We start from the raw sequence: 22,943 nt of genomic DNA, 5'->3' as shown, positions 1-22,943 counted from the left end.
ACAACGAATCCAGATGTTTACAGTAGTGCTTGTCTCTCTAATAATAATAATTTCGTGTGGCTGTTTCTAGCCGAGTGCAGCCCTTGTAAGGTAGACCCTCCGATGAGAGTGGGCGGCATCTGCCATGTGTAGGTAACTGCGTGTTATTGTGGTGGAGGACAGTGTTATGTGTGGTGTGTGAGTTGCAGGGATGTTGGGGACAGCATAAACACCCAGCCCCCGGGCCATTGGAATTAACCAGTCTCTAATGAATGTCAATCACATCTTAAAACCGAGCAAGCTGGCTGTGCGATTAGTCACGTAGCTGTGGGCTTGCTTTGGGGAGATGGTGGGTTCGAATCCCACCGTCCGCAGCCCTGAAGATGGTTTTCCGTGGTTTTCCATGTTCACACCAGGAAAATGCTGGGCCTGTGCCTTAATTAACGTCACGACTGCTACCTTCGCAATCCTAGCACTTTCCCGTCCTTGCGTCGCCGCAAACCTTCGATGTGTTAGTGCGAGATGGACTTCATATTAATCTGTAGACATGTAAAACAGAGATGTTCAATACTGTTTAGCTGATAAACATGTTGTTTTAAACCGTTTAAAACCCTCTAAGAATGTCAGGAATGTTTTTTTATCCCGGTTGTCACGCAAACTGCCATACCGTAAAGCAGCATGTACTGCATAAGCATCAGGGGCTATCATACTGGAATGAACGGAATTAACCCAGAAACATCAAGAAACAAGGTCACAGGTCTATATAAAGCCAGACAGTGCTGACACGCCTCAGTTTACGTTACGCTGAGGCTGAGCTATCTTACGCAATCAAACCGAATAGTTTAGTTAATGGAATGCGTCCTCGATTAAAGTTGTGGAATCTAGTTGATTTAAGACAAGTTAATGGTAAAACAGAGGCAATGTAAATATTTTAAAGCTGAATATCATAACGCCCTGGCGTCACGATTAAAAGAACGTCTTATCAGATGCGATCTTAGCCCTCAGTGTGTTAATCGGGTAGCTTTGGATGATACATCGCAAGTAAAAATTGAAAAAAGTAAATGTCAGAAAAATAATGGTCTGCAGAATATTGAAGTGTCAAGGACAGAGTCTTCATCTACACTATCACCCATGCTTTCTGGTTCTTCTCTCAGTGAACAACTTACGACAGATTCACCACAACCCTCTTTATCCGGGCATAATACCCATCAAGCAACTGATAGTGACATTGACGAAGCTGTTACTAGGGCTGTATATGCTTCAGCTGCTCCACCATCTATGCTGAATTCGAAATATTAGCGGGAAGCATTTCAGAAAGGCCTGGCTATCAGCCTACTAGTCACCACCTGCTTAGCACATCTTTGCTGTAAGCCGAATATCATCCCGTGAAGCATTTGTCACAAAGAAGTTGGATTGTTCAACTGCTCCTGCATTGATTTCGGATGGATGGACTGATGTACCAGGGAATAATGTCGTGAACTTTAACGTGAGATCACCTTAGCCAATATTCTATAAATGTATAAGACCTGGTGAGGAAAGTGAAACTGCACAGTATATTTATTCTAAACTAATTGAATTTATTAGTGAAATAGGTGCGGAGAGGTTCGTAGCAGTGGTCACAGACTATGTGCGAAATATGTGTCCTGCGTGGAAAATAGTAGAGGAGCAATATACACACATATCCTGCATAGGCTGTGCAGCACATATATTTAATCTACTAATAAAGGACATAATGTCACTGAGAACGCTGCAAGAGTGCTTCCATCTAAGGAAGAAAATACTAAAATTCTGTAAGGATCGCCATGTCCCCCATGCTTTATTGAAAACAAAGAGAAAGGAGAAATATGGTCTTACCTCTGTGGCACTAAGGCTTCCATCACCAACCCGTTGGGCAGATACTGCGATTTGTTTGGACAGTTTACTTAAGATTAAAGAGACTCTGTTAGAAACTATTGAATGCCGAACTGTGCACTGCGACAGAACACTTAAAGCTTCTGTGTTAGCAGACGAAACATGGCAGCAATTTGATGAGGCATGGCGTCTCTTACGACCAATTTGAGAAGCCACACACAAGGTTGAAGCCGATAATGCTGTACTTTCAGATGTACACGAATTCTGTGATAACATTTCTAGGGAAGAAGACGCTGCACTCGTAGAATGTAATACACTTTCTCCAGTATACAGATCTTCGATTAAAGATGATTGCTTGTAAAGCTATTCATGCTGCAGCAAATATGTTGAATCCCCGAGTGAACTCTTGGAATATGACAGTGGCGTTCTTTTGCGAAATTTGGACTTATTTCGGGCAGCGAAAGCTTTTCCCCAAGAGAATGCTTTATGGACTGCAGCAAAACATGTATCTCCTTCTGTATGATGGAAAGGCTTATGTACTAAACAACCCCTATGTTCACTTGCTTCTAGACTTTTGAATGTACCACCTTCCTCAGCAGCAAGTGATTGTCATTGGTCAGCTCACGGATGAATTCACACTCCACTACGAGACAAGCTGTCGCCAGACACAACTGAAAAACTGGTTTATATACACTGAAACCTCAGGTACATGGGTGACAAACAGGCCATCGAAACTTTCCAGTCATCGTGTGAAGACGAATGTGACTAATATTATGATTAGACTGCCAGACATTATTTTTTACATGTTCCGGAGATTAATTGATAATTTATTTGTTTCTGTGGTTTTTCATTGAAAATCATTTCTTTATACTTTGCTATCATGTAAAGTAGCCTATATGAGGTAAACATTTGACAATGTGTTTTATAATGAAATTTCTGTTCCCAATATTTCAAGTATAGTTTACATACGATTTTGAGTTACCTGTCGAATAATGTTTTTCTATATTTCGGACTATGGAATGTATTTAAGAAATAAAACGCCTATTGTAACAATTTATAGATGCTATTTTTCTTTACACGCATTGAAATTGCCATTCTAACCAATTACACCAATATTTTACCTGGTATTAAACTGTTTAAAATCAAGGTTGTGGTATATTACCAGATATACCTAACTGGTTTTAAACATCGTCGCAACTCTATTCATCTGATATCTCAACGTTTTTCTATGGAAAACTCCATGTTCCACTACGGGAGTGGATCATTATCCCATACTAATATCCACTCTCCAACCATACCGCATGAACATGAGTTACTCTTAAACAAAATGGAACGTAAACGGAGCCAACTGAGATAATTACAAGAAGACGATGGAATCTGAATCTCATGGAATATTAGATGCAGGAACACCAAATGAAGAATATGATGCTCCAGTAAAGGTGATCAGTTTAGCAGCTTCCGTGTTACTTACTCACAAAGGCAATTTTACTTCCACGGAAAGACCTGTTTATCGGTGGACACCCGAATGCTCTTTAATGGTAGATAAGAGAGGACAAGCTCTTAATCATTGTAAGAGATTTTCAACATGGGGCTGTTTTTCAGCTTACAAGAGAAATGTTGCTGAAGCAAAGGGGTTTCTAAAGCAAGAAAAGAAAGAAATAGCTGTGAAACCTATTGCCAGAAACTAACTTAAGACACTCCACTATGTAATGTTTGGTCAATGTTCAGAAACTCGAAGAATGAAGTTATTCCTCGTCAAGCACTTAGGAGTTGGATTGAAGATTTCGCAGATTATGTTGCTCCACAGATACATTCCCGCAGTTAGCTACAAATATATTAGCCGACAACAGGCAAAATTTTTCGGTTCAAAATTTGGAACTATCCGGTTGCCCATTGTAACATGTGGTGAGTAAGATTCATTTGAAGTGTCTTATCGACACAATTATTCTCTGGAAGAGATATCAGTGTGTTCAACTGTAATAATAATAATAATAATAATAATAATAATAATAATAAACTCGTGTCCTCATCCCGAGGTAGTGCAGCTCTTTTCAGGCACACTCCCATTGGAGGTGAGCTGCATGTACCATTTGAACCACATACCAGCCCTCCTGCCATTCTTAAATTTCTGGCAGTACCGGGAATCGAACCCGGGCTCCCCAGGACGGCAGCTAATAACACTAACCGTTACGCTACGGAGGCGGACATAATAATAATAATAATAATAATAATAATAATAATAATAATAATAATCTGCAGAGGTCGACGCCACGAACAAATATTTAAAATAATAATAATAATAATAATAATAATAATAATAATAATAATAATAATAATAATAATAATAATAATAACAACGTAAGAACTATTTCTTTATTAGTATGTTAGTTGGCATGGATTGTGGATCCCGTTATTTTATGAGCTGTGCATGAATCTTTTCTTGTTTTTCTTCCTTTTCACCCTCTTTGGGGTGGGTTGAATCAGTCATTTCTCTGTGTAGTGCTCTTTTCTTAGTGGCCAGTGTTTCTTCATTCTTTCTGATCTTCGTTTTCTCTCGTCTTCCGAGATAAAACTGTAGGTTTGGCTTTTAATGTAGATTTATATTGGAACCGTATATTTTCGTCTTTAGGTGTTCGCTCGAACAATGAATTTTCTGTAATGCTTAATTCTACTAGGACTTTTTCAGTTTCTTTAAAACAGTTGGGTTTTGGTTTGGGGTTACGGAAGAAATCGAAGATTTGTTCGGTTAATCTATTTTTCATTCTGAGAAGATGACCGTAAAAATATATCCTTTTTTCGCAGAGTAACTGAGAATTCTTCAATTTTCTTGTATAATGTTTCATTCTTGATGTATATTATCTTATTATCCTGAAATTTGGGTCCTATGATATTTATTAACATTGTCCTTTCTTTTAGCTCGAGTTTCTCCATCTGGCCTTTGACATTCATGTTTAATGTTTCTGCTGCTTAGAGTGCTTCTTTTTTAATTACTGTTTTATAAAATGTCCAAGTGACGTAAACCAATTGTGGACAAGGATCAAGGCTGCGATAGAAAAGGCTGCACGCGAATTCGTCCTAAGCCATGAATTACCAATTACTTCAGAAAATAGATGAAAGGAGGAACTGCAAGAACGATTCTTCAGAGGAAGGCAGAAATAAATATCGAACGCTGAAAAATGATATTGGCAGGTCGTGTAGAATACTTAAAGAAGAGTGGTGAAACTTGAAGTGCCAAGAAATTGAACATCTGCAACAAGAAGGCAAATCAAATTTAGTTTACGAACAAATTAAGAAAACGTCAAGGAAACAAAAAGGACTTCGCACAAAGTTGATGAAGGATAAAAATGGTGTAATGTTAGTGGACAGTAATGAAAATAAAGATTCATGTAGAATGTTTGTGAAGGATTTGTACAGTGCATATGTTCCGCTTACTTGGTGACCAGTAGCACTTGATGACAGAACGCTGGAAGAGAATGGTATAACTAGGCAAGAATTTGAAGTTGCCCTTAAATACCTACGCGACGGAAAATGTCCGAGGTTGATAATATTCCTGCGGAGCTTATTAAGAACAATGCCGGAATAATAAAGGAATTACTTTTTGAATTAACTGCACAAATTTACGATCAAGGCGAATGGCCAGAGAATTTTTACTCTTCAGTCATCTTACCTATTCAAAAGAAAACAACAACTACTGGTTGTAATGACTATAGAACGATAAGTTTAATCACTCTCACATCTAAGATACTCCTCCATATCATGAAATGTAGAATGAAGAGTTGCGTTGAGCAGAACCTTGGCGACACTCAGTTTGGTTTCCGCAGAGGTTTGCCTACACTTGATGCCATAGTTACACTGCGCTGTATGGGTGAAAGATTCTTCGGCTTCGGAAGGAAGCGTTTGATAAAGTGCCATGGAACAAATTGTTTCCACTTCTCGTTGAGATAGGTTGCCCTCATCGCATGGCGCAGCTGTTATACAATTTATGTAAACATCAAAATGCAGTTATCAGGTTTGGCAACGAACTAACAGCCCCTGTAGAGATACTGAAAGGAGTGAGACAAGGCTCTCTGCTCTCACCATTCCTGTTTGAAGTCTTTGCTGAGAAAATCGTCAATGAATCTGTAACAAAAATCAAGCTTGGGAGGAAAATAGGAGGGAGACTAAGGCAGACCATCAAATTTGCCGATGATCAAGCTAAAGCTACGGGTAGTCCAAAAATTTATCCAAAGTGTTGCTAAAGCTGATGAAAAAGATAAGGAATTTGGTATGAAAATCAATATTAATAAAACGAAAGTCATGATGTTTAGTAGGAACCCACGTCCACTGCACGTGATGATCAGTAGTGAGCCTGTACAACAGGTAACACAGTTCACATACCTTGGCCAGAACATAACAGAAAATCTTCAGTGTCACACTGAAATAAACACACGAATAGCAAACAGCAAAACAAGACTTCAGAGATAAACAGTCCCTTCTATGTCAGAAAACAATGTCCCTCACCTTACGTATCTTATGCTTGGTCTGTTGCGTTGTATTATGTTGAGACCTGGACGTTAACCAAGAGTGATGTTAAGAGATATAGTGTTGGCGTCGGCTCCATCGGATAAGTTGGTTGCAGAAGGAGACCAACACACACATTGTCCAAGAAAAGAGACAGCTGTTGAGTTAGATTAGGAAGAGACAACTTTCTTGGCTGGACATAGGCTTCGACACAGAAATGTGTAGATAGAAATTTTGGAAGGTAAAATACCAGGAAAACGCCCTCGTGGAAGACCAAGAAAGACACCCATGATGACATTTGTTGTGAACTCAGGATGCAGGAACTACGCAGACGCAAGACGTACTGCACAGGAGCGACCCAGTTGGAGAAGACTCATCGCAGGAGCAAACCAGTCATTAGACTGAATTACTGAAAGAAGAAGAATGTTTAATTTTGGACCCTCATGAAAGGGATGTCTTGTTGTATGTATCTTCTGTTAGTTGGAAGACCAGTTCAAGTTTATTTTTCCTGGATTCCATTGCTTTGCATTCCACGGCATTCCAACTAATCCATTCTATGAGATATTTGAATTCTTTTACTAGTTGAATCTTTCGTTCTTGGGCTTTGAGGTATTTATGTGAGTGTATGAATCGTTATATGACATCATTTTAATTTTCTCCTAATTAATAATAATACACGTATGACCTCGGCTGCCTTCTTTTCTATACCTAGATGTTTAACGTCGCACTAACACATCGCCGCTTTTCGGGGATGGAAGGATGGGAAAGGGCTAGGATTCGGGAGGTGGCGACCGTGGCCTTAATTAGGGTACAGCCCCAGCATTTGCCTGGTGTGAGGACGGGAAGACGCGGAAGGCCGTGTTCGGGGCTGCCGACTGTGGGATTCGGATCCACCATCACCCGAGTGCAAGCTTACAACCGCACGGCCAACTCGCTCGGTATGCAGACCTTCTACACTGCGATTATCTAACCTCTTTGCCTAGCCATTTCAACATTCCTGTCGTGTTGTGGAATTCTGCTGGGCGGTTCCAATGGCTAAGTCTTTTAAAATCGGATGACACTAGGTTCGTCACCACAGATCTTTAACACACCAACAACAATGGCATGGAGTGCCAAGATTTTTAATACCTTTCAAAATTTTCTACCTCAGAGGGGATCCAACCTGCGAACTTTGGATCATGAGTCGACCTCTGTATCAGTGTTCCATCGAAGCAGCTCAATGGGAAATGATTTTTCATTACAAATATTCCGAAGGGTTGACCGAGATTCGAATCACAACTACTTTGGTAAAAAATTTCATCGACGGAGTTGGCTGCGTGGATTGGATCGCGTAGCCGTGAGCTTGAGTCATAGATGGTGGGTTCGAGCCCCACCGTCGGAAACCCTGAGGATGGTCTATCCGTGGTTTCTCGTTTTCCACCGGGCGGGTGCCGCGTCTCTACCTTACTTAAGATCATGGATGCCGGGCTGAGTGGCTCAGACGGTTAAGGCGCTGGCCTTCTGACCCCAACTTGGCAGGTTCGATCCTGGCTCAATCCGGTGGTATTTGAAGGTGCTCAAATACGTCAGCCTCGTGTCGGTAGATTTACTGGCACGTAAAAGAACTCCTGCGGGACTAAATTCCGGCACCTCGGCGTCTCCGAAAACCGTAAAAGAGTAGTTAGTGGGACGTAAAACAAATAACATTATTAGATCATGGATGGGCTTTCTTGCCAGTCTGCCCTCCCTATCCCATCGTCTACAATAGACGTAACTGAGTCGATGCGACGTTGAAGCACTAACAAACACGCAAAAAGAAAAAGAAGCTTCCATCATATGATATATTATACCCCGGATATCTACGCTAATAATAATAATAATAATAATAATAATAATAATAATAATAATAATAATAATATGATAAAAGTCTGCTGGGATATTCTGCCGTGGTCTGCTTCTCTCCCTCTTGCCAGACGTTTCAGCTGCTGCTGCGGTAGTCATCTCCTGTGGCATCGTTGATGTACTCTCTGCTGTGTCCCGCTGGCGACAGTCAACAGCGGTTGAGGCGTCTGGTGGGGAGTGGGAGAGGTGGACCGCGGCGGAGTGGCCCGCAAGACTTATCATAGTGACTTCGGCCGTGAAAGGTTTCATACTTTAATAATAATAATAATAATAATAATAATAATAATAATAATAATAATAATAACTAGAGGACCCGCGCAGCTCCGCAGCATTTGTTATAAATAAGTCAGATAACTCGTCTTGATATGCTTGTCGTAGAATATTGTTTTGCCAGCCATTTTCGGTGGTTTTATGGACAATTAACAAGACTCGCGTTATGGTATGTCGCACTTCGTAGACAGAATCATGCCATCTGTTCGGTAAAAAGTCTATTCATATATTCGCTTTTTAATCCTGCAGTTCTTGATGCAAATCTTGGTATTGTGTCCTAGGAGGCGGTGGTATTTTAAATCGCAGTTATTCTACAACCTGTGACAATAAAGTTCGGTGAATGAAGTCAGAACGGTCGATCCGGCAATACTAGCGACAAGCTGCGTAGCAGCAGGTTTTGACCACCTGCTTCCAACGTTGTTCAGTTGAGCAGCGTGTGTGTGCCGTGTAAGACCTGTTTGACACTGCGTGTTTAGTGCGTTCGTTCTGAACTGCGAACAGGAACATGAACGACCAAAAGATCAATGTACAGTTTTGTTTTAAGCTTGGCAAGACGCCGAAAGAAACGCATGCGATGCAGGTACGTGTTTATGAAGATGAAGCACTGTCTTTGAAGTGTGTGTATGAGTGGTTCGCCCGTTGTCGAGGAGGCCAGGAAAGTGTATCTGACAATCCCCGTTGGGGAAGACCGGCCACCGCCGTCAGTGACGAAAACATTCCTATTCCTATTCCTATTCCCACGAATCAAACTCACTTTGAAATGAAGGAGATTTGACGATATTCCTGACATCCAACGAAACGTGAGGCTTTTGATCACCATCCCGAAGGAAGCCTTCTTGCAAAGTTTCAAACTGGAGTTCCGTGGGTATGATTACAGTATAAACAGCCACGTAAAACTGGAGTTCCGTGGGTATGATTACAGTAGAAACAGTCACGTAAAACTAGAGTTCCGTAGGTATGATTACAGTAGAAACAGTCACGTAAAACAGGAGGTACCGTTGCTATGGTTACTATATCAGCAGTCACGTAAAACTGGAGGTACCGTTGTTATGGTTACTATATCAGCAGTCACGTAAAACTGCAGGTATCGTTGTTATGGTTACTATATCAGCAGTCACGTAAAACTGGAAGTACCGTTGCTATGGTTACTATATCAGCAGTCACGTAAAACTGCAGGTACCGTTGCTATGGTTACTATATCAGCAGTCACGTAAAACTGGAAGTACCGTTGCTATGGTTACTATATCAGCAGTCACGTAAAACTGCAGGTACCGTTGCTATGGTTACTATATCAGCAGTCACGTAAAACTGGAAGTACCATTTTTATGGTTACTATATCATCAGTCACGTAAAACTGGAGGTATCGTTGTTATGGTTACTATATCAGCAGTCACGTAAAACTGGAGATACCGTTGTTATGGTTACTATATCAACAGTCACGTAAAACTGGAAGTACCATTTTTATGGTTACTATATCAGCAGTCACGTAAAACTGGAGGTACCGTTGTTATGGTTACTATATCAGCAGTCACGTAAAACTGCAGGTATCGTTGTTATGGTTACTATATCAGCAGTCACGTAAAACTGGAAGTACCGTTGCTATGGTTACTATATCAGCAGTCACGTAAAACTGCAGGTACCGTTGCTATGGTTACTATATCAGCAGTCACGTAAAACTGGAGGTATCGTTGTTATGGTTACTATATCAGCAGTCACGTAAAACTGCAGGTATCGTTGTTATGGTTACTATATCAGCAGTCACGTAAAACTGGAGGTATCGTTGTTATGGTTACTATATCAGCAGTCACGTAAAACTGCAGGTATCGTTGTTATGGTTACTATATCAGCAGTCACGTAAAACTGGAGATACCGTTGTTATGGTTACTATATCAACAGTCACGTAAAACTGCAGGTATCGTTGTTATGGTTACTATATCAGCAGTCACGTAAAACTGGAAGTACCGTTGCTATGGTTACTATATCAGCAGTCACGTAAAACTGCAGGTTCGTCGCCATAAGACCTATCTGTGTCGGTGCGACGTAAAGCCCCTAGCAAAAAAAAACTGCAGGTACCGTTGCTATGGTTACTATATCAGCAGTCACGTAAAACTGGAAGTACCATTTTTATGGTTACTATATCAGCAGTCACGTAAAACTGGAGGTATCGTTGTTATGGTTACTATATCAACAGTCACGTAAAACTGGAGGTATCGTTGTTATGGTTACTATATCAACAGTCACGTAAAACTGGAGGTATCATTGCTATGGTTACTATATCAACAGTCACGTAAAACTGGAAGTACCATTTTTATGGTTACTATATCAGCAGTCACGTAAAACTGGAGGTATCGTTGTTATGGTTACTATATCAACAGTCACGTAAAGTGGAGGTACCGTTGTTATGGTTACTATATCAGCAGTCACGTAAAGCAACAGTATGATGTCTTTTGATTGTACACATAAGATAAATTCCAGATTCCTTCCCACTATATTATATTGTGTAGTACTGGACGTTGTGTTGCTGCTGTGAGTGAAGTATGACTATAATTTCCCACTCTCTGTACTTGCTCCAGACCTCAGCAGCTCGGCAGCAACTTGCAGCAATGGTGAAGTCTCAGGACATGAAAGCGATCGTTGCCTCCACCGCCAAGTCTCGACTGTCGGCGTTCCTTCGGCCTGCAGGGTACAAACCGCTCTGCATTCTCTGCGGGCTCTTCCTCATCCAGCAGTTCTCAGGAATTTATATAACATTGTTTTACGCAGTTACGTATTTTGAGGTAAGAGACATCATTCACTTTTCCTAGAAGCTTTCATCTTTGAAATTCAATGTTGTGTACATTACGTTCCGCAACGTAAACTGTAATTTCACCCAAAGCGTAAATTGATATTTTACCAAATTACACTCAGTTTAACCGAACTTACTGCTCTCCTTTCAAAGAAAAATAAATTAGCTCTTTGGATTAGGATTGCCATACATCACGGAAAGTAGTTTTGTTCCGATTTTGCGCACGGAGAAACGTGTCTCGGCAAGAATCCATAAAAGTAATACGAACATGATATTAGAGTTTACTGCGAAAAGCCAAACAAGCAACATATTAAATTCGCTAATATACGGGTTATCACTGTTGTCCGGCTCTTAAGTTGAGTGGCCAGCGTACAGTTCGGAGGGCCCCGAGTTCGATTCCCGGCCGGGCCAGGGATTTTAACTGTGTATAATAATCTGGCGTGTGACTGAGTGTCTTGTCTTCATTTAAATAAAACACACCACACCACACCACACCACATCACACCACACCACACCACACCACTCCACCAACCAGCGTAGAAACATACAATAATAATAAATTCCTCCTCATAGGATTGCCGTCACGAAGGGCATCCCACCGTAAAGTGTGTTCAAAACCCACATCAAGTGCCTACCCCAATTGGAAGAAAACAAATAGAAGAATAAGAATAAGAAGAAAAAGAAGAAGAAGAAATGGCATATGGCTTTTAGTGCCGGGAGTGTCAGAGGACAAGTTCGGCTCGCCAGGTGCAGGTCCTTTGATTTGACTCCCGTAGGCGACCTGTGCGTCGCGATGAGGATGAAATGATGATGAAGACTACACATACACCCAGCCCCCGTGAGAGCAAAATTGACCAATTATGGTTAAATTTCCCGACCCTGCCGGAAATCGAACCCAGAACCCCTGTGACCAAAGGCCAGCACGCTAATCATTTAGCCATGGAGCCGGACAGAAGAAGAAGAAAAATAAATCATTATCACCATATAAAGCATGATGTATGTTGGGTATTCAGCCCGAATGCTGGTTTGATCCTCCACAGCTCCGCCAACAGCTGTCATAGATAGCCTAGACATACTAGGGAAATGAGGAGTGAGGTAGTTTCCCGTTGCTTTCCTCACAGAGCCAGAAGTTGATATTACATATCAGTCTGCCAAGTCCACTGAAATGCACGCACCAACCGACCCTATGAGGGATATTTTCATATCATTCATAACAGGGACTGGCTGCGTAAGGAATGGTATTACAAGCATTGCTCGAATTTGCTTGCCTTTTGTACGTAAATATTGTTTGAATCAAGTCAAACATATTTCTCCTTCAGATTAATGGCTCCTTATTATTTTACCAGCCAGTATGTATATGCAGAGAACATAGATGGGGAGGAATTTGGCAGTTAAACAGGTAAGCAATCGATCAAAAGTGGGTGTCATTTTTCAATCATGAAAATCTCCTGAGCAGTTTCCTGAACCACTGAAATTAGCTGTGTTTTAGTTCAGCATTCCAAGCCAAATGCTGATGAAAAGAGGATATTTTCGTTCATGAACAGTCAGTAGTCTGATGAACGTGATTAAAAGATTCATCGATTAACACAATCTTCCTTTTACTGTCTAATATGAGAAAGTTCAGTTTCAGCGAAGTTTACGTCTCTAGTTTGAAAAATAAGAACTGTTCAAATGATTAAGAAAGTCAGAATAATATGACAAGTATGATCATTTAAAGAAAACATTTAACTCACTGCGTTATATGTGTACGTAAACAATTATTTATCCCTTCCAACTATATCCAACACCAGTCCAGAACAGTTGTTCCGATTTCACTTGTATACAGGGTGAAGCGAAATTCGCGCACTCGGGCGTCGCAGCGTGACACCTCACATGCCAGCAATAAAAAAATGTCTCTCACAAAAGTTCGTCCTGCGAGTATATCCGGGAGAAAAAGGACGTTGATGAATGGCAATCTGGCAACACTGTAACCACATGTAGGGTAACTAGCTCTGTCAGCACAGGTTAGCCGTGCTGTACAGTTGGTGCAGTGGATAGATTTTTGGGTTAGCATGCAGGAGGTCGAGGGGGTCGATCCTGGTTTGAGGCGTATGTTTTTTATTTCGTAAATGTAGTCCAGGTGGTATAGTATCTGGCATCTTAATCGTCAACAGCGATTGCGGCGGGTCCTGTAGAAACCATTTGCACTTACATACTACGATCCTAGAAATGCACGAACATTCGTTTTCATTGGTCAGCTTTGAAAGACGCCCTTTGCGCGTCGTGGGCATGAATTTATTCGCAACACTTCATCTACTAGATGCGTTACAACGTGTTCAGCGTTACTAAATTTTGTAAATGTAGGATACATGTGGCTCCAGGTTACTGTTCTTGAGGCGGTAGAGGTGGGATTCCTCGCTGAGTCTGAGAGAAAAACCAACACTGGAGGGTAAGCAGATTAAGAAGAAGAAGAAGAGAGGATACATGTGGCCTAAGAAACGGTATCTTAATGTATTACAGTACGTAATGTCCAATGGAGTCCGCCTCTGTGGTGTAGTGGTTAGTGTGATTAGTTGCCACCCCCGGAGGCCCGGGTTCGATTCCCGGCTCTGCCACGAAATTTGAAAAGTGGTACGAGGGCTGCAGCGGGGTCCACTCAGCCTCGGGAGGTCAACTGAGTAGACGTGGGTTCGATTCCCACCTCAGCCATCCTGGAAGTGGTTTTCCGTGGTTTCCCTCTTCTCCTCCAGGCAAATGCCGGGATGGTACCTAACTTAAGGCCACGGCCGCTTCCTTCCCTCTTCCTTGCCTATCCCATCCAAACTTCCCGCCCCCCACCAAGGCCCCTGTTCAGCATAGCAGGTGAGGCCGCCTGGGCGAGGTACTGGTCATTCTCCCCAGTTGTATCCCCCGACCCAATGTCTGAAATTCCAGGACACTGTCCTTGAGGCGGTAGAGGTGGGATCCCTCGCCGAGTCCGAGGGAGAAACCGACCCTGGAGGGTAAACAGATTAAGAAGAAGAAGAAGAAGAAGAAGAAGAAGAAGAAGAAGAAGAATGTCCGATGGAAATTAGCAAATAAAAATGTGCGCCTTAACCCAGGCTTGAACCGTCGACCTCCTGCATGCTAACCCAAAACTATATCCAGTTCACCAACTGTACAGCACGGCTGGTGTGTGCTGACAGAAGTAGTTACCCAACAAGTAGTTACAGTGTTGCCAGATTGCCACTCTTCAACGTTCTTTTTCTGCCGGATATACTCGCAGGACGAACTTTTGTGAGATACATTTTTTTATTGTTGGCATGTGAGCAGTCGCGCTGCGACGCCCGAGTGCGCGAATTTCGCTTCACTCTGTATATGGTAACCCTCTTTTCGAACACTCTCTACCGTGTGGAAATGGATATGCTCAGCCACTGACTTCAGTCACAGGAACATTCGTTAACATTTCTCTAGGATGTGGTCGTATTCATTGAAAATATCGGTGCTTTGAAATATGCTGACACACTGCTTCTCGGCTTTACATGCGTTATCTCCATATCTGTTAGTGAATCCAATTTGCTGAAGTTTATCGTCACTGAGCTTACGCAGACGGCTATGTGACGTTACTTTCGGAGAAATACTGACCCGCAACACATGTATCATTAGGAATTTGAAAATAACTCGCGCAGTATTGAACCTCAGATAATAGAACCTCACCGGCCAAAGCTCTAAGCTGAAGTATGTCATATGGCGATTTTTACAGGTGTTTTTTTGCTACTTGCTTTACGTCGCACCGACACAGATAGGTCTTATGGCGACGATGGGACAGGAAAGGGCTAGGAGTGGGAAGGAAGCGGCTGTGGCCTTAATTAAGGTACAGCCCCAGCATTTGCCTGGTGTGAAAATGGGAAACCACAGAAAACCATTTTCAAGGCTGCCGACAGTGGGGTTCGAACCTACTATCTCCCGAATACTGGATACTGCCCGCACTTAAGCGACTGCAGCTATCGAGCTCGGTATTTTACAGGTGTAACGAGGCTAATTACCATTGAAACAAATTGGTAGCGAAATAAATTTAAATCTGTGTAATGTTATCGCCACGACGTAGTGGAGAGGATGGCTGCCCTCTTAAAACAATAATTACCAATCATCACGACTACGTACTGGAGGTCAATATTTAGTCTTCCTTTAACACGTTCATGAAGGAGTTAAGTGGCATTTCTTCTTCTTCTACATCTTCTATCGCTTTTCCTACATCTGTAGGGTCACGGGTGCAAACTGCATCGCACATGTGCATTTGGGCCTGTTTTAAGGCAGGATGCCCTTCCTGACGCCAATCTTATATGGAGGGATGTAATAACTATTACGTGTTTCTGTGGTGGTTGGTAGTGTAGTGTGTTGTCTGAATATAAAAATAAGTATGTTGGAACAAACACAAATGCCCATTCCCCGAGCCAGAAGAATGAATCAGACGCGATTAAAATGCCCGAGCCGGTCGGGAATCGAACCTGGGACCCTCTGAACCGAAGGCCTCAACGCTTACCATTCAGGCAATGAGTTCAATGGCACTTTACCATAATTAGAATACTTCCGTATTCCGTATTGTTGTGGTAGATATCCGAAGGATACGTCCATTTAACAACGCTAAAAGTCGGTTTTCGGTGCTTTTGCACCTACTTTTTCGTGTACCACCAATGGAACACGATTCCCAAAAGGAAAACCGGCATAACATTGATGGTACAGCCATGACCTTTCTGTCTTTCCCGTCAACGCTACCTCGAAAACAGTCCAGCTTCAGGAGCTATTTTCCGTCATTGCACGTTCCTCATTATTACCGCCGGCACGACTAATAATCACTTCATTCGTGACTCCTCCTGGAGTCATCTGACAAGAATTGAATTCCCCCCTAAATCTAGTGAGAAGGGAGAGAGACAAGAATCGGTACGTAAGTGTGAACACCGGTGGTATTGGGTTGTATCATAACTTCGCTTCGTAGTTACCTTTCGACCTCTAATAAGGGCTGCGAGCACTGCTACCCGCAGCACAGTGGACGTAGTAAAACATGACACCATCCACACCAGAGTAAGGACGTACACAGACACTAGAACAATAAGTTGTCCTAAACAGACTGATAAACTTTTAGAAAAATTGCAATATACAGGGTGGCCAAAACGACGAGAACCGCGCATGTGAGCGTTAGAGGTTGGCCATACTGATAAATAATTTGAACAAAAATAATTGGATATCTCACGCTGTTGTCTTTTTATCAGCTGCTGATGTTAGCCGATGAGATAGCTTCGCGAGCGAGGCGGTGTGACGTGGCTTAAGACTGGCTTGCGAGCACCAAAGAAAATAAACCTCGCCCGGGGAGGGACCTAAACTCAGGCCTCCGAGCTGACAGGAACGTGCTACGGTACACCACAATGTGTTTGTGTTTGATGCTGACTTCTCGGCATGGTTCTCAAAGCCACTCTTAAGTCACGTGAAGTTTTAGCAACATCGCTTTGCAAAGCCCATTTAAATTCTCCCGGGAAGTGATCTAATTCGCTAACTTCAGAAGCTAATAACATAACAAAGACGCGAGATATCGAACTAATCTTTTTTCATATTATGAATTAGTATCACCAATTCTCCAACGCACATATACCCAGTTCACGTTGTTTTCGGCCATCCTGTATATTGCAATTTTTCTACAAGTTTATCAGTTATATTTCTCCAAAATGTGGGGCTTTTCTGGTTGATGAACTGTTCCAAGTTTAGCTTTCAGTCCTTTAGGGACGTGAGGTGTTTGCCTTGGAGGAAATTCGCATCGATCTGAAGAGATAATAGTCGGAAGAGGCAATGTCAGTAAATAGGGCGTGTGGAGGAACATCCCGCACTACGGTAGTTCGCCACCGACGTATGAGGTCGTGATAGAAGACGACTCCTTCATCGTTTGTCAATTCACGCCCTTTCTCTTGAATGGCGACCTTTCTAAGAATGAAGAGTTGGTTTCGGAACTGACAGAGGTGGCTCACCTTTCTTGAGCCAAGATTTGACCTTTCAGATATTGTCATACACTACCCACTTTTCCTCCCCAGTCTTCAGAAATTCACCCTTATGTTGGGATCGAAATAATGGATCGCAGACGAAAACGCGCTGCACGAAATTCTCGTCACTCAATTCGTGAACCCATAGACTTAGTTAACCAAGGTTCTTTGAGTGCCTGCCTACACTAGCACGAGATACATTCAGTGCTGGCCCCATTTCCCGGGTTGTCATCCTTTATTCATTCCATATCTGCCACCGTAGGCCATCCTGCCAGCAGTTTGTCTTTTAGGGAGAAATTCCCCGATCGAAATTTCGAAAAACACTATTGACATGCACGTGTGTTCTCTGCAGGCTGCACAAATTTTCATTCTAGTTTGTAAGGCTGTTTTACACTTACAATAATAAAACAACATAAGATGCCAAAAATGTTCCTTTTTATTGTCAATTGTCGTACACACGGAAGATAGGTGTAATAAAACAATAACTATTGCCCCACTGTTTGGTGACAGTTGTAATCTACTTAAATACTTGCCTCACGCTTGAAACTTAACCTTTACAAAAGTGCACTTTCTCCACAATTAAGCATCAATTTAAACATTACAACAATATATAATTTCACGATTACATTAATTCTCGCACCATAACTGAATGGAATAATTACTTGGCAACTTCCAATATGTACATTTAAGATACAAAAATTTCTACTCAGGTCGTGTTCATAGCGCTGCAAAACTGATACTCTGCTGACTGGGCCTTACCTATTACCCCCTGCAAACATTATAAAATGGTAGGAAGTTGCTCACAAGACTACCATAAATAAATTTAATTAACTGTTTGATTTTAATATATCTATAATTCAACAAGACACAGGGTCATATAACATTTTACATAATAATAATAATATTAATAATAATGTTTGATTAACATCCCACTAACTACTTTAAAGGTTTTCGGGAACGCCGACATGCGGGAATTTGGTCCAGCAGGAGTTCTATTAGGTACCAGTAAATCTGTCGACAAGAGGCTGACGTATTTGAACACCTTCAAATACCACCGGACTAAGCCAGGATCGAACCTGCCAAGTTGGGGTCAAAGGGCAGCGTCTCAACTGTCTGAGCCACTCATCCCTGCATTTTATAAATTAAAATTTATAATTTTCTGTAAGAATCAGAACAACCCTAATCAAACATATTATTATCCAGTTCTTACCACCTTTAGAATAGATACACGCTCCCATGGCTTCTGCTTCTGTGTCTAGATTTGAAGCCTCATATTCTCGAACTCCAGAGCCGTCCTCAGTTCGAACCTCAGCGACGATATATCTCCAGAGTCGCACCTTATTATAGCGAGTATTTCTCCATTCTCTCTCGTGCATGATGCGCCTAGTCACTGCTGACATAAAGTACCATCCAACTTGATGCACTGATAGACTGTGCGACTGTCTGTACTTCACCTTACACGTCTGGGAAAATCTCACTCGAACTTCATAATATATCGGACTGGCAGCACGATACACTGACACAGTCATTGAGTCGGACTGAGAGTCACCACATAATAAGGATCCACCGAACAAAATGAGTAACAGCATGCGGCCTCTGAATCATAATCAACAACCCAGAATCCTCAAGCGGCTCTCCCCAGAATACCACTTCCTATATATGTGTCCTCGCTATTCGCCTTTTCTACTTCACTCTAAATGAAATCTACTCCGTTTCATCACTCCACCTTTTCATAATTATGTGCATGGTTAAACCCAGCCTGCCAAATTTTCCGTTCTGTATTCATCACATACACGTGAGTATTTTTACCTGTGTTTCCCATTTTCACACCAGGCAAATGCTGGGGCTGTACCTTAATTAAGGCCACGGCCGCTTCCTTCCAACTCCTAGGCCTTTCTTGTCCCATCGTCGCCATAAGACCTATCTGTGTCGGTGCGACGTAAAGCAACTAGCAAAAAAAAAAAATACCTGGATAGTCATGTCCATGGTTTTACCCAAGATTACACAAGGAAGCTAATTTGAATTGTCCCAGAAAAGTTTGTCTGATTTTTAGCAATAATACATATAATTTTAGTAAATAAAAAGGACTAACTTAATATTTATAACCTATATGCAGTATGTACATTACAATATTAAACATTAATTTTGGCGTACTAACAATATGGTTGCCTCCATATTTACTTACATGAAATGAAATGAAATGTCGTATGGCTTTTAGTGCCGGGATATCCCAGGACGGGTTCGGCTCGCCAGGTGCAGGTCTTTCAATGTGACGCCCGCGTCCCGTTCTTACCCCAATGACGCAGGGGTGATTCGGCAACGTCCACAACGTAGCTGTTCAGCGGGTACAGTGGCGACAGGCGTTCCGCGATGGAACTTCTAAGCCCACACAATACACGATGGCTTCTGACAACGAAGTGTGCATACCACGCGGGAAGAAAAAAAGAAAAATATTTCTCGTCAGAATTGCCGTATTGCTTTACAGTAAAGAATTTGGGTGTCCTCTTCAGACCATGGACCTGGCTTGTACCTTAAACACGTACGCTCTTTCTTTAAACGAATGGGGTTGTAGTTCCTCTTGAATGCACGGTATATAGGTTAAGAGTCTGTTCAAAGACTTTTTGCTTAGAAACAGATTTCTTGACAAAACCATCTTGAATATTGTTGCCACAAGTTTTCTGCCAGGCTTTGGGGACGTTTATACTTTATTATTGTGATGTTTTATACCATTTTAATAGTTGGTTTCAAGAATTTATTTATTTGTTTTTTATTTATTTATTTATTTATTTATTTATTTATTTATTTATTTATTTATTTATTTATTTATTAGTTAATGTTTGTTTGTTTGTTTGTTTGTTTGTTTACATTCGTACTTACTCTTCATTAATAAATCTGTTTCTTTTCCAGCTTTACCACATTGTTCGTTCACCTTGTAGAGAAAGAATGATTCGGTTTGAAGAATTTAGTCTATTGTACGTCTGTTCATAATAATGTTGTTGCATTCTTAATGTTAGTATATTCTGAGCCATCAGCATGCGTATTATCTGCAAAATCATCTGGTTACTTGTGCTGCTCGAATAACCTATTACGCTGAGTAGAACTGAGATGACGTGAATTAAATACTACCTGAGCATTTCATCAGTTAATGAGGAACAATATGTATTAGTAGATGTCATATATCCCCAAACTATGGTCCGGCTCCATGGCTAAATGGTTAGCATGCTGGCCTTTGGTCAGAGGGGTTCCGGGTTCGATTCCGGCAGGGTCAGGAAGTTTAACCACCATTGGTCAATTTCGCTGACACGGGGGCTGGGTGTATGTGCTGTCTTCACCATCATTTCATCCTTATCACGACTAGCAGATCACCTACGGGAGTCAAATCAAAAGACCTGCACCTGGCGAGCCGAACATGCCCTCGGCCACTCGAAGCACTAAAAGCCATACGCCATTTCATTTCCCAAACTATGTAGAACTCTGGTAGTGCTGAACTACGGATGTAAACTAGCTATTGTTAACGGATTAGTTTCTGTAATGCCACACAGCTCAGACGAGTGGCTGCAGAAAAGGTAGAGCACACATTAATCAATCAATCAATCAATCAATCAATCAATCAATCAATCAATCAATCAATCAATCAATCAACCAGTCAATGAATCAATCAGTCAATCGATCACCACTGATCTGCTTTTAGGGCTGTTGACCAGATGGCAGATTCCCTATCATTTAATTCCCTAATCCTCCACCTCAACTAAGAGCAATGGTCAGGCAGTGCAATGTCATTTTTGATCATTTTTAACGAGCTTAGGGCGTTGTGAACCATCATATTTTCTCATATTAGAACATTTGAGGTTTAGATTTCCAAACTCCACCTCCTCTTTTGATTATCGATTCTACACGTGTTTCTTCTCATTTAGATAAACATCTTTATGATCTTCCTACCCTGATGAGTATGTGCTAATGACCACGCACTTTTGAAACTTAAAATCAATCATGACATCATCAACCACCAACATCGTTAACTAGTTCGTTACCACGACGACTGAACAATATCCTCACATCACCGCCGCTCAACGATCGCATTAAAAATATAATTTCTTAAATATCTCATAAAGTACAAATGCACCAGGTATAGAAAATTAAAACTTATATTTTCTATAATTCCTGTTACGTAGACCTCAGTGGCGTCGATTCAGGTGACGCTCGTACGCCGAGCTTCCCCGTTGCTTTTGTGTGTTTGTTTTATATTTATTTACATTTTAATGGCCTCAGCACAGGCCAATTGAGGAATGTCTCTTCAAACGGTGTATTTTCACTTTTTCTTAAAATCAGTATTTCGTTGACATGCATTACAGTAGTTGAATATTATCGAATGTCATGAACAATTCAGACCATCGAGCGAGTTGACCGTGCGGTTAGGGTCACGCAGATATGAACGAGTATTCGGTAGTAGTGGGTTCGTACCACACCATGGGCAGCCCTGAAGATGGTTTTCTGTGGTTTCGTATTTTCACACCAAGCAAATGCTGCAGCTGTATGTTAATTAAGGACATGGCCGCTAGGTTTCCCATCCTTCAGTCGCCGAAAATCTTCGATATGTTAGGACGTTAACCAACTAGCAAAACCAAGCAAGTGGCTGCACAGTTTGGGTCACGTAGCTAAAAGCTTGCATTCGGGTGATAATGTATTTGAACCCCACTGTCGGCAGCCCCGTGAAGATGGTTTACCGTGTTTTCCCATTTTCACACCTGGCAAATGCCTGGGCTGTGCCTTATTAAGGCCACGGCCGCTTACTTCCCAGTCCTAGCTGTTTTATATCCCATCGTCGCCATAAGACCTCTCTGTGTCGGTGCGACGTAAAGCCGACTGTAAAAAGAAAGTTAAACCGAATGATCCTGGAGGGCTCAGCCTTGTCTAATACAAAGATAATGCCCCTGGACTGAGATCTGAACTATTAACAGCTCACGATTGTCACCTTATTTTTCTGTTTTGGAATGCGATGAAATGACAAAGCCCTCATGGGGATGGGCAGTTGTACACTGACTGACAGAGCAAATGCAACACCAAGAAGGAGTGGTCAGAACTTTATGCCAATTGCAGGGTAGACTGACGTCACTGAGGTATGCTCATGATGTGAAATGCGCCGCTGTGCTGCGCACGTAGCGAACGATAAATGGGACACGGCGTTGGCGAATGGCCCACTTCGTACCGTGATTTCTCAGCCGACAGTCATTGTAGAACGTGTTGTCGTGTGCCACAGGACACGTGTATAGCTAAGAATGCCAGGCCGCCGTCAACGGAGGCATTTCCAGCAGACAGACGACTTTACGAGGGGTGTGGTGATCGGGCTGAGAAGGGCAGGTTGGTCGCTTCGTCAAATCGCAGCCGATACCCATAGGGATGTGTCCACGGTGCAGCGCCTGTGGCGAAGATGGTTGGCGCAGGGACAGGTGGCACGTGCGAGGGGTCCAGGCGCAGCCCGAGTGACGTCAGCACGCGAGGATCGGCGCATCCGCCGCCAAGCGGTGGCAGCCCCGCACGCCACGTCAACCGCCATTCTTCAGCATGTGCAAGACACCCTGGCTGTTCCAATATCGACCAGAACAATTTCCCGTCGATTGGTTGAAGGAGGCCTGCACTCCCGGCGTCCGCTCAGAAGACTACCATTGACTCCACAGCATAGACGTGCACGC

General features: G+C 42.2%; 1 protein-coding gene across 3 annotated transcripts in view; it reads left to right on the top strand.

Annotated features, from left to right (window-relative positions):
- Window positions 1-22,943, top strand: part of LOC136862798 (facilitated trehalose transporter Tret1-2 homolog) — a 742,518-nt gene that overhangs the window by 696,068 nt on the left and 23,507 nt on the right. For all 3 annotated transcript variants that reach the window (XM_067139054.2, XM_067139053.2, XM_068226159.1), the window contains one exon: window positions 11,055-11,258. In XM_067139054.2, the coding sequence (XP_066995155.1) occupies window positions 11,055-11,258 (204 nt within the window). The remainder of the gene's footprint in view (window positions 1-11,054; window positions 11,259-22,943) is intronic.

This window comes from Anabrus simplex, chromosome 2 (assembly GCF_040414725.1).
Source record: "Anabrus simplex isolate iqAnaSimp1 chromosome 2, ASM4041472v1, whole genome shotgun sequence".
NCBI lineage: Eukaryota > Metazoa > Arthropoda > Insecta > Orthoptera > Tettigoniidae > Anabrus > Anabrus simplex.
The sequence above is the reverse complement of the archived record's forward strand: the minus strand, read 5'-3'. Positions and strand labels throughout refer to the sequence as shown.